Source organism: Larus michahellis, chromosome 2 (genome assembly GCF_964199755.1).
Source record: "Larus michahellis chromosome 2, bLarMic1.1, whole genome shotgun sequence".
Classification (NCBI taxonomy): Eukaryota; Metazoa; Chordata; class Aves; order Charadriiformes; family Laridae; genus Larus; species Larus michahellis.
Genome location: NC_133897.1, coordinates 40021303 through 40038626, shown reverse-complemented (window position 1 = coordinate 40038626; position 17324 = coordinate 40021303). Strand labels below are relative to the sequence as shown.

Here is a 17324-nt window from a genome sequence, read left to right as displayed (position 1 = left end):
TTGTGGGGTATTTGGACAAAGAAAGGTTTGTGGTATGTACATAAAACTGAAAGGTTCTTAAGGAACAATTCTGTCATAAATGGTGAAGTAGTTAAGATGGACCTGATAGGGCCTTTCCATCCATAGCTTCCGATTCTGGAGATAGTCTGGGTGTGTACGTCTAATAACATACATTATTTCTTCTGTTTCCTTGGTCTGACATAACAGCGATCTCCTCCTTACTTATTTTTCTTGTAGACTATCAGGAGAGCTAAACTTTGGCTGGATGAACCTGTCACGTTTTATTTGCTTCTTTACACTGCTGTCATCACCAGGAGAGCAACCTAAATGTCAAAAAGAAAGCTATACTTAAAAGACAGGTGGCATTTTTTTCTTACAGGTAGACAAATACAATTTCCTGACCTTTTGTAGAATCAAACCTTAGCAGAAGCCTCAGCATTATCCAGTAATAACAATAACATGAGAAGTATTTAGTGCTTCCCATTAGTCTAATGCACGCAACAGCTCTCCTTTTCACTTTGTGAACTTCAGTTAGCAGTTGGGATGAGAGGACGTTTTAGGTACCAAATCCCTGATATATATATATTCCAGTGCCATGGAATAGAAATACACATCTCCATAATAGCTGAAAATAAGTTAATGCATCTGTCTCTGAAGGGGGGCCTGAGAGATACTAATTTTACAGGCACGAGTATGGGTCAGTGCAGAATAATTGAATTTCAATCTTTTCTGCATATGGCTAGCTCCAGTTCTTAGGAAAACGTACAATGAAAAGCTCAAATCAGTATTGTTTCCTTTGCATAGTGTGATAAAGTTAACCTGCTTAGCAGAGTATTTGTTTCATATTTCTAATCTTTGACCAGTTATTTATATGAAAGTAACTTCTACGCACTTGCAGTCTTCTGAATATAGAAGTAGAGCTTCTTACGGAAGAATGGGCTATTAAAAGTATATATATATATATGTGCAATGAGAAAGTAAAGGAAGGTTTTTTTGTGTATATCCTAAAGCATTTACTGAAGGTGTGTCTCTGTGTATGTAATATCCCAGGATTGGCTAGTTTTCTTCATTTTTTTTCCTTATCAAAACCATTGAGCACGTTAATTTTCAAAGCAAAGGCTGTGAAATAAAGAAGTAGAGATACGGAGGTAGGGCAGTGGAAAAATATAAAGTGATTAAAAAACATAGTTCTAACTAGAGTTGTTCAAATAAAAAAAAATTAAAAAACCCAATTAGAAACAAAAGTCATAGAAAATGTGAACATATTGTGTTCCTTAAATAACCAGATGTTCTTTCCTTCCTGAAGGCAGGCAGGGCTAGGAATAAAAGGTTTAAAACTATTGTTTTAAGTTAACTGTGAATTTTGCAAATCTGTTTTCACCCTTTAGCAAATAAAATTCTAATACAGCAACATAAGCAAAGTAATTTTCATCTTTGGGTGTTCTTATTTGTATGTTGTTCTGTGTTGAAGTGTTAACCTTATCACAATGACTTATTAGAAAACTAAAGCACTACATAGAATATTACAGCTTTACATTGCATACTAAGAGCCTGACAACAATCCTTTGTCTGAAATCTTGCTGTATTTATTCTTTATATTTTTGTAAATTCAAGTATTCTAACGTGGTGAGTTACCCTATTCGTTGAGCAAGCTAGTTAGGAGCTTAATTCAGTCAAGACACCTTTTATCATAAGCCATCGGTTCAAAAAAAGAAAAAAGAGAGTGACTGTGCTTAGTTGATGGGAATTAATTTGTTGGTTGTGCTAATAATATTCTAGTTACTGCTGCTGCTATTTTCTCAACAATGTATTTTAAGATATTTGCTGACATTGAAAGTGTCCGTATAATAATATTAAATTCTAACTAAATCCATGAGAAAGCATGCATGACATTTCAAAGAAGTCGTATTAGTTCGTCATGACTGAAATTACAAGCGCTGCCAGAAAACTTAAGCAATAATATATGGCCATGATCACGCATACAACGATTAGTCAAAGAAATCTGCATTCCAGCTTTTAACACTTTTCACAATCTGAGCAATAAGTGACAAGGGGAAAACGCATTACTGAAATTTTGAACCGAACTCTTTGTACATTTCTTTTCAGCTGAATTTTCTTCTTAAGTAGCTGCCACCTTCTCAGAGTTTTCTCCAAGCTAGTTTCATGTGCCTGAAAGGCTGTTGAGTTTCACTTTCTTCTTCTTCAGATAGATTCTTTTCTATACACTCATTAACTGAGGTGCCGCTGCAGAGCTGCAACTGTCCTTTGAAAGCTGCCGTTATGTCAGTATTGTTTGTTTTGCTGTTTGTGGCAGGAGAAAAGCAGGTTTGGGGTTGTTTTGTTTGTTTGTTAGCATTGTGTGTGCAATCTGGCATTAATTACCTCTCTTTAATGACCAGATTGCAGCCAATCAGAAGTTGGGATCTGGCAGTGTTTGGGCATTAGCAGCTCATTAATTTGTACCTGCACACCTTGAGTGGGGTGTGGAGTCCATGTTGTTAGTGGGGTACCAAGAAGGGGGAGGGAGCCTTGAACAACCGTTTGCTCTTTGCTTTTTATTTTCAATCATGAAGAATGTGACTGATTTTTCAGGAGATTCGCAATTATGCTTTAGGGATTTGGGGTGTATGAAAAGTATCAGAAATCTGGGGTAATGGATATCCCAATGCAGTGTGAGCTGGTGGTACCAGTAGGGTCACCTACACTTTAAAGGAGAGTTGCCTTGACAGGGGATGTGTCTGATAAAGGAAACAAGGTTTTCCAGAAAAGCCAAGTACATGTCTCTTCATCTGGGAGGAAAGGAATTAGGAGAAACACAAAATAAATGCATTTACTTTCAGCAATTCACAGAGAACTTCTCTTTGCCTTAATTTCTGAAAGATTAAGATCTTGGGTGTTTAATGCAACATAGATAGATTTTTATGAACAAAAATGTATCAGGGTCTTCAAATTGATCCCTATTCAATTCCTTGTAGTCAACCCAATCACTTTGCTGGTCTGACTTCCCCATTTGCAAATACAAAATGGTTAGATGTAGTCTAAACACCTCACCTTGAATAAATCGATGGTTTTTCTGTAACTGCATGCTAAGCTTTTTAATGTGGACCTATACAACTAAGAATTGCATGTATTTTACATGTAAAAGCCATGATATCGTGTTCTTTGTTTATGTTCATATTCGTAAAATCAGAAGCTTTTGCTTTCCAAGGAGATAGGCCGTGCTTCGTTTTAAGAATTCTTGTTTTAAATATTCAGTTATTGTGTTTCATTAATAGAATAAGGTATGACAGGCAGCTATGAGTTTAATGATAAATTGCTTGGAATAACCATGTTGCCATAGTACCACATAAAAATAGTAAGTGTACAATGAATTAAAAATCTTCTTCATTTTTGTACATTTGTTTCAAAACCTTCATTCCCGGTGCACCTATGCATTTTAAAATATAAAAAGGCTGTGTGGTCAGTACTCATAGTACAACAACTTTCTCATCTCTCCTGAAGTTCATTGCAATTTCCCCTGATACGTTAACCATTTGGTCATCCCACCATAAAATAGTCGTCTTCTTCAAAGTATCCTGTATGTCACAAGTAATATTGTCAGGAAAAAATCTTGGAAAGCGGTTCATTAGTCATCTAGTCAAGACTTTTCGAATGAGAAATCTTTCACAGTCCTTCTTGTTCCTCGGAATCATACTTCACACAGTAGTCATCACTGGAAAGAGTGAGCTGACCTCATAGGTTGCCAACCATGGTGCAGTTGCGAGTATTGCTCTCTTTAATGTTGCATGCACAGGCCCGTTACTTGGTTAAGAACCCACAGGTATTGTATCGATGCAAGTTAGGCAGCCCTTACATTTAAATGAATAGGAAAATGGTGGGAAATAATACAGAATAAAGCAAGGCTTTTATAAGAGGTGACACCTCTTATAGTTAAGACAAAGCTGTGCCGCAAGTGAGATGGTGCAGAAACAAAGGACTTGTCCCAGTTCTGCGTAGGGCCGACTGAGATGGGACTGCACTCCCGGCACTGAGAGCAGAGCCTGACGAGGAGGGCATGTTGACTTAATTGTTCTTATTGCCAGTCTTGTGTGAGCCAGCAGGAGGGCTGCTGGCCTTGAGGGTGGTCGGGAATTGGTGGTAAGGCTGGTGATTTCTAGGTGGGTGGAGAGGTGCAGAGTCTTTCAGAGGAGACAGCTAAAGGCAAGTTAGGAACCATTGTTCCTACTTTAGACTAATATTAAGTATATAATAGTGTTGTATAGAAGAGCAAGTAACATATGCATTATTCAATAAATAGCCAAGGCAACTAGTTGGTGATCAGTCAATTGGACTGAGAATTGCAGACACACACACACAAAAAACGTGTTTGCATTTTTGAATCTTCTCTGCAGATTTCATAATGATGCCTTTTACTGAGGTGTCTTCCCTATTAATCAGGAAGAAAAGGCATGAGATGCAGCAACATCATGTTCAGGCCAGAGGGGCAATCAGGGAAAACTTAGAAATAGGGAAGGAATTATTCTCCTGTGCTGATCAGTGCTCCCAGTAATATTCACTGGGAATTTATAGACTCTGTCGTGTTACGGGCAAGTACTTTAGAGAGGCAAGATGGAAGAGAAGGTTATTATTGGAAGCCAAAACTTTAAACGGTGCTTTCTCTTTGAGCAAGTTGATATCCTTAGTAGCAAAGTAAAAGCAATTCTGATTGTACTTGATGCTAAAGCAAGAAGCTGAAGTACTTTAAGCTCTTAATTACTTTAGCTACCAATAAAACTTACTGCTTGTGAATTTCTTGGGGCTGTTTCTTTCAAATGATTGGTTTACTTCTGTTTAAAATGTCGTCTAAAGCTACTGACCCTCTCCTAAAGAGTAATGATGTTATTTATAAAATTACACTAATAAAATGGATTTAACAGTGTTAGAGTGAGGTGATTATGGTTCTCATGTGCAACCTGACAATTCAATTAATCACTTCTAGTTTGCAAGGTAGTTTATCAAAAGGAAGCACTTAAAACACTTAAAGCACTTCCATTCTACCTAATCAAAAGTTCTCCATATCATAATTTATGTATTTGACTAAAATTTGCAAAACAAACTGTGTTATATAAAAATAGATTCATAACTTTTCAATAATGTATGAAAGATTAGCTACTGAATCATATCCAATCTATTATGATGGAATTTAAGTTCAGTCTCTTCTCATATAAATGTAGATATACTGCTGATGTATTGACATATTTTATGGTAAATTTTAATGTATTAATTGTTGTATACAAAGCTATTTGAGTACATTTGTATTGGGGAACGCTTCTCTGAAAGGGCAATATACTTTCAAGTTAGACGTGGGAATGGTACATTTTAGCTTTTACTGTAACTTTCTAGGAAAATTAGGTTTGGACACGTGAAGTAGGACTCTGTCCTTTATCTTTCTAGGGAGCAGTAGTGTTCAGAATGGCTCTACAGTATCCTCATTACTGGAATCCCAAACTGAAAGGAGCTGCTTGTCCCGCAGCACCAGGACCTTAGCTTCTCTCTGCTAAAAAGACTTGGACGTCGTATTCCTTTTGCTGGTGTGTGTGCATGGGGCTCTTTGACAGAGCCTTTTGCACTCCCCCAGGGACCTTTTTCAAGTGTTTTACATAGCACATTACACGCGGAACATAAATTAATCCGATTCTTTTCCACATAGCAGAAATAAACAAATTGCACCTTAAAATGTTCTTGTTTTTCCCTGGTAGGTGAGATTTGTGTACAAGCGTATATCTGGAAAAGATATAATGCTGTAAGTGTGGTTATAAGGGTTTTATCAGTATAAGCTTCGGATAACTGCATTACTTACAAAGCCATCAGTGGGTTATGCAGGTTGTCCAAAACGAGTGCCAATAAAACCATAATGTGGTAGCTTTTCTGTACATAAAGATGTCATATTTTAAATCTCATAATTTGGAGCATTCCAGGGTTTAAAGCAAGGCTTGCTGTGTGTTCCCTTCAAAAGCCTGGATCTTTCCTCCACAATGTTGTAAAACTCCTGTTCCTAACCGTGCGGGGCTGCAAGATGCCAGAGCATAAATCTGTCACGGGGTAGGGCTGAACACTGTCAGATTTATACCTCGCTATTTAGTTAATTTACTTCTTAAAACCAAGGGTTCAGCTGAAAAATAGGCGACTAAATTAAGAGGCAGATTTAAAAGGTACTTAAGCGATTCTGTTGGTGCAAGATGGGGATTTTACGCAGGTTACGAACTTGAACGTTGACGGGACGGAGTCTTTTTGTCTGGAATATCGATTAGAGCTGATTTGGTAGCATTTGATCTACCTGTTAAAATACAATACGCTGTAGAACCATAAATAAATTTAAAAAAAAAAAAGCTTTCCAATTGGTTAGGACAAGAAGCCAAAATATACAAGTAGAAATTTCTTTCAGTCAAGTCACTGAAGCTTTTTTAAATCTCACTTGTCATTTTTTTCAGTTCTTCATCTCTTGTCATAGAATGCCCATGTGAGAGAAAGCATGTGTGTATGAAGTTAAAAACAGACCATAACGCACGGTATTTAAAATATCTTCCTGGAATCTGAAATTTCTAGTTGCCAGGGGAATGGAGGGTTGTCACGTAACAAAACTGGAGATAATTTATTTCAGCTTGATCGGAGTTCAGGGGTTTCTTCCTGCCTTGACCCAATTAACTGAATTTTCAGTTCTTTCGGGGAATTTCTGTTGTTTCGGGGGAAAAAAGAAAAAAAGAAGAGCACTCCCTAATTTTCTTTAGAAACAATTAAATATGATAATTCTTCATGCTGTTATTGCGTTGTAAATAACGAGTTCTGCGATTGAGACCCACAGCATCTTTCTGAAAAATGTAAACAGGAAGTATTATTCCCAGTTTGAGGATTATGGCGTTCCTTTGCCAACGCCAGTGTTAGTGCATGGATCTCCTGACTCCCGCGATTAAGGGAAGTTCTTTATTAGTTCTGTGCAGGGTACTCTTCATGTTGTGCTACTTCCATGTGTAGGGCTGATAGATGCAGACTATCAACCTGTGTTTTGGATAATATTTTGCTTTTTTGAACCACTTGAGAATTGCCAATACCCCATTATGTCCTCTAATGCCTCACCATTTTTTTTTTCTTTGTAGTAAGCATTTTACTCAGTGGTTCATAGGTGGATGGAGTACTTTTTGTGCTCCAGCAGGTTGCTTGTTCTGTAGAAGGTATAACTAGGGAGGAGGAAAATTAGAAGGTGAAAGGAAAGTTTTATTTGGGGAATGGCATTTGCTTTGGGTGCTCTAGAGTTTGGGGTGGGTTTGTTGTTTAGTATACAAAATATTGTGGTGTGTTTATGTAATGTTCAGCCATTGCTTGTATTTTCTAAGTCTAGTCGTAAAGTGGAGACAGCTGCTTGGATACCTGTCAAAAGAATAAAAAAAGGAAAGGTGAAATTCTCTGTGCATCTAGGCTATTAGGTAATCATTAGTATGCACTTCATATTAATTATTAGTGAAAAACTGCTGCCGAACTGAAAAAACTGTATTCCTTATCCGCATCTCAGCGGCTATATTTCAGCTCTGATCCTAGTCCAAATTTTTGCCATGTTTATATCATCTTTATTGAAGAAAGAAGCATAGGTGATCCAGAAGGAAAAGGTAAACCTTTGCTGACCGTCCAGTCATTCCTGAATATAGGGTCATATATATGCTCCTCCAGCTTTCATTAGAAACAAATGAAAGGGAAAATAGAAGACTTTTAATACAAAAATTAGACTGTATGAGAATTATGAAAAAATCCAGTATTGCCCTGTCAGCTGAAGAGGGTAAAAAGGAGCAAAGTGGCTCCTTAAAAATATTTGTTTAAATAAAAAGAACAACACTGCGTCATCATCCTTCTCTTTTTTTATATATGTTTAGTTCAGTCTGTTCTTCGGTTTTAAGCTTAAAATATTATTAGTTTAGAAAAAAGATATATGTTTGGCAGCATTTGTTTAATATATTGAAAAAAAAAAAATGGTTTTAAAAAATCCCGTTTGGCACTAGTGAGATGATTATTTTGGTAAGTCTATTGCTGCGTGTGTGTCTAATTCGCTGCTGCTGTTTTGTTTGGTTTTTTCTCTGTTGCTTTTAGGTTATCTAGTTTCAGATACAATCTATTAAGTGGAGTATTTTTCAGTAGCTGAGGTTTTCCCACCTGTCTACCCTAAAACACCTGCAACATATGTTTGTGTAACCCTGCAATGCTTTGTGGTTTGGGCCTTGAGAAATTCCCCCAGAGCTTTTTGCTTATAAACAGCTGAGCAATTCATTTCTCTAATGACGAGTGCTTTTCCCTTGGCATTGAGGCAATAGCATGTTCGCTAAAATAAGTCTCATTTTTCATCAGACATATTGAAAATCTTTTTTCATTGTTGTCTCTTATTCTGAACCTTTAGATTTTGCATGAAATTGGGTTTGATTTTTTTTTCCTCTTAATAATCCTAAGGGCGGGGTGGGGGGGGAGGAAATACCTCAACAAAGATGAAAAAGGAGTGTCGTAAAGATTCCTCCACTTACACCTGCGTGTAAACTTTTACAAATAACGTGTATTCAAACGGTGAAACGTTACGTTGCAGCAGTAACCTGCTTTTCCTGGTATGTTGTAGAACAGTCTGCCTGTGACTTCTGTCACGCACAAACGTGCTTTGCTATATCATACCTACTCCGTGGGTAATGTGATGCGATATGTCTCTGGAGGCCGGGGAGGAAAGGGGTTATAGTAGGGAATCTGAGCATATGGAGAGCGATCCTTAGCTGGTGAGAATCGCTTTTTGGCAGTTTGTGCAAGTTTAGGGAATCTCTGCTGCGTTTGGTGTGATTCTGACCGTGGCCTCAGCCCCCTGCCTAGGAAAAGAGCAGGTGCGGGTATAAATTAACTCAGCCCCACATCCCTGGAGGAGAATAAAACCAAATAGAAAGTCCCCGAGAACCTCCTGCCAGCCGTGGGATTTGGAGTGAGTCCGTCTGGTGGTGGCTGGGAACAGAAGAAGGAGGAATGGGAATTAGGACTTCAGCAGGCAAATTGGGGAAGGGGGAGCATCTTTTAGGCAAGGAAGGGCTCAGAGGCAGGAATACCTCAGAGACACCTGAAACGTTTTAAGGCATCTCTTCCCTTTGGGCAGTGGCTAGTACATTGTGAAGAGACAAAGTCCAAAATCACATCCATTTCTATGTGTGCTTCTATACCTGAATTTCGTACACTGTCCTTTTAGAAGTAGAAATTGGGAATTTTCTACCGGTTGAAACTAAGCTCGCTCTAGCTAGAAATTAAGATTAGAAGAATTATAAAGGCAGCAGCCTGCTCCTGTAAAATGGGTGTGGGGAAGAAGGATTCTAGTACTGGCACAGGCAGCTTTTCTCTCTGAGAGAAAGCGCTTTCTTTCCTTAGAAGGGGAAAACCATAAATGTGCTAATCCGTATAATGCCCTTACACAATTTCTTAAGGGCATGCAACAAACTCCTAATTTGAAGGGTTGATTTCACTGTCATTTTAACATTATCCTTATAAGCAACAAGATTTTATCTGAGGTACTAGTCAAAATACATACATAAATTGAAAAAGAAAAGGAAAAATTCTACTCGCTTAAGTAATTAAAAATACAAATAAGATCATTCTAAATTGCACTGTGCAGGAAAAAAAATGTGGTTACTGTGAATATTTTAAACAACGGAGCTATGTTTATGTAAATAAATTTGTTTAGTCTTCAATCCTAATACATGGAATATAATAGAGGGGACAGCTCAAATTGGATGCTTACAGAAGGGAATTAGTTTAAAATTCATAAGGAAGAGGCATTATAATCACGTAGCTTTTCCTTTCTGCTTCTTCTATTTAACTTACTGAAATGGTTAAAAAGAATATAAAATCTAAAGGACAATCACAATGACATAAAGATCATAATCTTCATAAAACAGTAATTTTTGCTGTCTGAATTTCAGTTTTCAGAAGTATTTAAAATTCCTGTGGTGACACTTCGTAGGTACTTGTCTGCTAACATATATATCAGGTTGGTTTTTTTAAAATAATGAAATTTTCCAAAAGGATATCTCTGTAGTGTTACAAAAGGAGTTGCAGCAGTAACCCTTGGTATTTACTGTCTTGCATTTCTAATGTTGTTTTTTCAACAGCATTTTTTCTGGGGGCTTTTTTTTTCACTGCATGTAATAGTACTTTAAACTGCTGCTTCCTTTGATACCTTTAAACCTCATAGGAATTTAAATAGGCCCCTGTGAAAGTAATGCTTGAGCCTCATTCATATGTTCGAGTTAGATCATTATTCCTATTAATGGCTTTAAGTGCTTAGATAGTAGATCAGCCTTTCGTGTCTTGAATTGCTTGTCATTTCTGCATAAATATGTTTCAAGATACTATTCCACAGGATCTTTTCCTCCTTTTTTTTTTTTCTATTTAGAAGCAATGTGTAATAATCTTTTTTTTATTATTATTTATTGAGTGGTGCAAAAGAAATTTCAATGTTTCAATGTTTTTGCTAAGTTTAAAATATATACTGAGCTATTGGAAACAAATGGCAAAACTGGCTAGCATCTGGTAATGTGAATTTTTCAAAAGGCTGTCTTATGACTTAGAAGTGTCCGTTATTTTAACCGTCGCTTACTCTTCCACCTTGTTGAAATGGTCATCAAGACACATAGAGAAAAAGGTTATTTAATTCACAGGAGAAAAGTTACACTGATTACTCGCATAGTAGTCGCGGAACCATCAGTTATCCTCATCACGTCAGTTTGGATTTGATTATCATAGAAATGCATCGAATTACCAAACTAGAGCAATAGTAACTAAAGCTGATTCATTGTTATTGCTGTCAGTTGATGAGGACTGACTTACAAGCCATACGAATGGGTAGAGTTATGCAAATATTGTTTTTATATCTGGAGAAGAAAAACGTAGAGCGGCCATTACAATGTGGGTGGTAGGATAGATGGGGATTTTTTTAATGCTTCTCTAATAGCTTTTAGTTGTTTCATTTTTTAATGAACATTCCAAACAGGATATATTTTTAAAAGGTTTAATGTGTTTCCAAAGAAAGAAAATGAGACATTTCATACAAGATTAATTCTGACTGCAGGAAACAATCTGGAAATTCCCAGCCTTACATTTGACCCCACAAATCATCCTGGCCTTTGATATCTACCACCTCTTTAAATCTTCTCTCCTTTTGTGCACGTGCAATATTTTGGTCTTTAAAATGCAACTCCTATATCCTCCTCCAAAAATAAGGTTTCCAGGGAAGGAGGGTTACCTGCAGTTATGTGGAAAACGAGAGGATAAGACTACGGATACTCCGGTCTATAATGAATTCTGGAGGGCAAAAATACAACGTGTGAAACTGAAACAACTGAAGACTGACTCCGTCAGAAATATGATGTACTCTCACCTGTGAATGGCTGTTTCAGAAGGGTTATTGCGGAGTTCATTAAAACTGTATTTACTACTAGCAGCACTTAGGAAGACTTGCTCATATAAGGCAACAGCCTATGAATGAACAAACCTTTAAAGCAAACACTTGGAAAGTATTTAGATCTGTTTTCTCTTACACTAGAAATTAATTACTTTAAGCCATTTCTCTTCTAATTTTTATATATATCTATATATAAAAATATAGAAAGGGGCCTCTGTGTACCTCTGTTATTTTGATTTCATCTGGATGCAAATTCTTTTACTTATAAATATTTACTTTCCCGTCCAAATAATGTCCTTCGGGATGCATCGTTCGATCAAGGTACTTTATGCATATACTGTGGTCTACACTTAATCAATGTTCAGTGGATTATTAGATCCAAAAAGGAAGATTTCAGAACTACTGAAGGCAGCGTGCTCCAGTGAAATAGATTCACTGCGGCAGAGGTGGAGGCTAACAAGTGACTTCAGGTTTCAATATTAATTATATACATTTTATTGTAGGGGGACAGTTCTTTATTCGCCTCCGTTTTGAGTAGGGTGAAATTTGGAGAGGAAAAAGGGCTCCGTGTGCCATCTAGTGGCAATGTTCAGGTTGTCTGCCTAAATTTAATTCTTCGCTCCACCGAGACGCTGCTAGTGATGCATTCAGTTCAAAATGTTAGCTATAGTTTCTCCTTACTATTACCATTTTCCTTAAAAACATATCACTTTAGCTTGGAGGTGGTAAAATTCTGTACGTGAGCTAGAGGAAGGAATCATATCGGTGTCTGAAATTTCCACGAATTATGGATTTAGTTAGAAATGTTACAACTGCAGCCAACAGCCCCGTTGCTGTGTGGAAGAACACTAATTTCTGTGAGCATGGAGTGGACTTCCTGGTAACGCTTGGGATTATTTTAAGTTTTTTTAAGACTTCGATTTTATTTAACTAGCATTACTGCTTTGAGAAATCAAGATCCTGGGAAAAGAAATTATTCTTTAAATTTCTAATCTTCCTTAATGAGCATACTTCTTGTCTCTGCTTTAAATATCTCAGAAAATTCCAATAAGGTATTATTTTTTTGATTTTGTTTTTTTTTTAGAGAAATCCAAGACCAGTGACTCATCAGTTCCAACAAAATTTAGATTATTACAAAGCACGTGGAGCAGACTTGATGAACAAAACCCGGTAAGCTCTTTCTGAACGTGTGTTCAATGAACTAAGACCTTACATAAACAAAATGTTTCAGACGTCACTTTTATCCCAAACAGGAATTAAATAAGCAGTATTAAAAGCACGTGTGTTTCTTTCATGACATTTGTTTTGAATCTTTACCTTGCCTATTATTCCACGAAAAATGAAAGTTTTACAGATAGCCTTGCAGTCAGCTCGCTGGCATTTATTGAAGGCTAAGGACGTTCATATGCAATGACGCGTATACTAAAAGCAGGGGGTAAAACGTTGCCAGTGTGAGTTCTGTAGCTGAACTACTTCCCGTAATGCATCTAATCGCAATCTGGAGTATCCACTTACCAGAAGCTGTGTAAGTTAAATTCGCGTAAATCCAGTTTGAAGTAATTTTTACTAAACTTTTTTGCAACGTTCCTCCCTTGTTTTAGAAGCGGTTTGTATTGGTACTGCTTAAATTCCTTGTCAAGGCCATTTTATCTGGTGGACACCCGACTGGGTGGCCACAACGTGGGTGCGCATCGCTGGTGGGTGGTGGCTGCTGGTGGCTGTGGGGCAAACCAGCTCTAGACGCGATGCTTTGCTTCAATTTATACTGTCACAGGCAGTTCCTTGGACTGCACCTGGCCTCAGCCATATATTGTGCCTGCTGATTTATAGGAACTCGCTGGCTTTGCCCCCCTGCAAATTCTGTTTAAATCAGTTACATTAAAAGCTAGCTAAAATTAAAATGGAGTGGATTCAAAAGTTCTTAAAATGGAGAAAGGAGCAGAAATTAAAGCTGAGTAGAGTGACTGCAAAAGCTTTTTTTTTTAAAAAAAAAAAAGAAGGCTTTTAAGTTAGGGAAGGGTGTAAAAAATTACAGCGTTCCATTACATTTTCTTAATGTTTTTACTTATTTAGTCTTTTGAAAAATGGTCTCAAGAGTTGCCTAAACTCGAAAATTCCAAAATAAACATTTCCATGATTTTTAAAAAAATAAATAGATCATAAAGCCCAAAAAGAATGACACCTGTTGGCAACCTAAATTCTACGGAAACAAACGTCCATTAAATCTACGTGGGAATATAAATTCATTGCACACATATATATAGGATACACACCAAAGGAGAAGAGAAATAGTTTAGAATAGTTCGGATAGAGGAATAACTAGGATAAATTTATCTCAACATAGGAACATTTAGAGTAGGTCAAATGTGCTAAATCTGCTTAAGATTGCACTAAAGAGAGAACTGGAAGATGTAACATTAGGAAATGTTTCTGCAGTGAGCAGAGAGATGGATTAGAACAGCTACCAGGTCTTTTTCATCTTTAATTCCACAGGCTCAGTGATATATTTAAAATATCTTGGCAAATCTCTAATATATATTGCTGATTTTATCACATATAAAACTTTTTAATCCATCACATTCATGTATTTGTCTTTCATCTCTCATAATGGCTACTTACTGAAGACAGAAATGCCTTTGAATAACGCTTGCTTAAAACAAAACATTTTCATCTTAGCAGAAAACTGCAGAGATTGAATCATCTTCCTACTGCTAGTTTAAAAATATACCATTCACAGTCAAGGTCAATGATGCTTATTGTGATGAAACAAAATTGTTTGCTTCATAGATGGAATTCACGTCTCCTTGATACTCGTATTTTTAAACTGATGCCTTACTTTTAAATCCATCTGTTGATAACTCTACAACATAATCAATCAGCATTTTTCTTGTAATTGTTGTGCATGTCTGGTACATTTAGATGGCTAAAATGTAGACATTGATCAGTGTTTAATGGCTGCAATCGTCCTTTGCATTAATACATCAGACATTTAAATGGTAAGAAATAGATGCATTGTTCTTATTTTCCTGAACTTCAGCTCAGTTTTAAGGTACCTCCTCCAGAGATCTAGCACTTCGCTATTGTTCATTTTCTGAAGCTGTGATTCAGAGAAATTACACAATAAATTTTACTTCAGAATACTTTCATTAAGACCACCTCTTTACAAGAAATTTAGATAGCATCATTATTTATTTTTCATGTACATGTATATGTATGTGTTCTGAGCTGATCATTAGCAGTGCCATAGCAGAGCCAAATCACGCGTAGGTATTAGGAGCTGCGATAAGTATCCTTTCTAGTTTTAAAATAATTATAAAACATTATTGCACATCGTTGTTGAAAGCATTTTTTAACATTATATTTTGGACATAATGGCTTAGAGAATACTTTTGGTCTTCGTTGTTCCTGTAAAGTGATTTTTCTCAAAAAGTCTCTTTCCAACCATCTGACAAATGCAAATAAACGTCTCCTGGTTTACATATATGTCAAAGCAGCAAATTAAACAGTCTAGAAGGAAAACTTTTTCTTATTAAGCAAAATATAGCTGAAAAAAGAAGAAAGAAGCTGATGGACGCAAATGCTCAAGCCGCTGTGTAAGCTTTGTCTCCTGCATCCGTGGACCGTCACGATTCCAATGATGCAGTGGTTAGCTCAAAGTGTCCAGTGGCTTTGTTGCTTGGGCAGCCTGTCAGAGAAAAAGATGTACTTCCAGTAAATATCATTTTTTGTGCTGCAAAGTCAAGGGTGTTTTTTTACTGATTGTCAAGGCTCTAGACCTAGCAACAAGACAAACGTAGGACTCAGTGTGCAACCCATTATTTCTAAGGTGATGTTTCAGGTGAGTGAGTGATACATACCACCCCAGTCTTGGTGATTAGTTTCAGTAGACTGAGGGGAAAAACATGCCCAATATACTAGAGTTTGGATTCTTAATATCAACCAAGTTATTAGTGGTACGACCCAAATATCAGTGATGTAATTAGATCCATTGCAAACTGTTGATAACCGACTGATATCTGCTAAGCCAGCATTTGGCATTTCTTCTTCCACCTTCAGTGCTAAAATCTTTGTTTTCTTCCTGGAATGGAGAAAACATTAAGCAAAAGACCCTGTGCTGACTTTTCTGATGCCACATATATGTGATGGAACATAAAAAATCCCTTTTTTTTCCTTAAGTGTCTCTGCAATACCTTGGGGAACTGATTAATAACTGAATCTGCTAGGTAGTAGCTGAGTAAAATCTAGTAGTGATAAACATTTAACGTGTCCTCGCCTTTAAAATCATTAGGACCTCTTCAGTTTGCTTTTGAAACCATTTGGGACTCCTGCAAGAGTGTTTTATAGTTCTGAAGATGCTCACTTTGTAGTGACTTTGTCAGTCGTTCTCAGGTGGCTACACAAAGACCTTTTGCAATATCAGCAGCAACCGATCAATAAAATGGGGAAGCACAGAAACACCCTGTAATCGTTATTCAGCAGTCATTCCCTTCCAGCTTCCATAAACTGGGAAGCAGCACTTCGTCCCAGTCTCTGCGCTGATGTTCCTCCTAAAAAATGCTACGTGCTTGCTTTCTTCATCACCAGTATATAGCAGGAGGGCCCCATGCAGCTTGGGGCTATATCTCGTGAGTGTGCAGGCTCACATGCTTTCTTCTGCTTTCTCTCATTTTAACTATCTATTCTGAGTCTAAACAACTCAGCTGTTGTTATTTTCTGGATATGTTCTATATAAGTGCGTGTGTTTATATTGTGTATTCTAAAAAAACGTATCTGTAGATAAATAGGGAAATGATGTGAAAAGCAAAATCAAAATTACTTTTCCAGGTGCTGGCGCAAGTTACAAGTCACCCATATGAATTAATTTGTAATTTATTTTTAGTTAAACTTCCCCAAAACATTGCAAAACTATTTTTTCCCCAGTACAACGATTGTATTGTTTTTAATTGCATGTATTTCTTCAAATTTTTTAAAGACAGCTATTTATATCACTGAAGTGCGGATCAGTAAAATAAAACCTCAGGAGCGGAAAGGTCCCTGCGATTGTGATATATTTCTGTGAAGGCTATTTCAAGCATTAATTATATAAAACAGGAGAATGTCGCATGAACAAATAGGAATGGCTTTGCTGATCCTTGGGTTATGTGAACACTTCTACTGGGAATTAGAAGCTTCTTTGCCTCTTTATTTTAGACGGATTAAATGGTTCGACAGTTTCCTCATTCTTAATGTTGCATATAACTGAAGTGAATTAAATAACCACTGTAGTTTAAAATAAAAAGTAACAATGATCAGGATCATGATACAGTATATGTGTTATATCCTGAAGCCATTTTTCAGCCAAAATCACTTTTGAAAAACACTTGGCTCGAAATGGCTGGGCTGGGCAGAAGGTGAAGTAAAGAGACATTTAGCTCTGCCAACCTAAAAATACAGTTTAGTGTTAGTTTTGCCTGTTAAAAGAAATGTTTGGGTTTGAGCTATTTTGAACATTTCAGAGAATTTAATCTAGCAGAAGTAAATACTGAAGAAGTCTTTGACACAGAAGTGCAAAAAGTCAGTTTTATGAAGTTTTCAATGCTTTAGGGCTGGACTGCCTCTTGCCACGTTTTATTTTTTGCTTTTCAAAAGGCAAATTAAGAAAATTGGTACAAACTTGCTTTGTTTGGGGTTAGGCTGCATTTTTCAGGAAGGAAGGGCCAAAAAAAATTATCCTCTACTGGTTGGGAAAAACTCGCGCCACATGCAGTCCCTGCGGTTCCCGTGTATATTCCAGTGCAACTGTAGTAAAACGCCCTCTCTGTAATGTTCAAATCTTGGAAAAAAAATTTTCCCCCCTTTTCGGAGAACGACGCATGCATTGCTATGTCTGCCCAACCCGTTG

At 37.0% G+C, this 17324-nt stretch overlaps 1 protein-coding gene across 7 annotated transcripts in view; it reads left to right on the top strand.

Annotated features, from left to right (window-relative positions):
• TBC1D5 (TBC1 domain family member 5) overlaps window positions 1–17324 on the top strand; it is a 320349-nt gene that overhangs the window by 246036 nt on the left and 56989 nt on the right. For all 7 annotated transcript variants that reach the window (XM_074574990.1, XM_074574989.1, XM_074574987.1 and 4 more), the window contains one exon: window positions 12528–12613. In XM_074574990.1, coding sequence (XP_074431091.1) covers window positions 12528–12613 — 86 coding nt within the window. The remainder of the gene's footprint in view (window positions 1–12527; window positions 12614–17324) is intronic.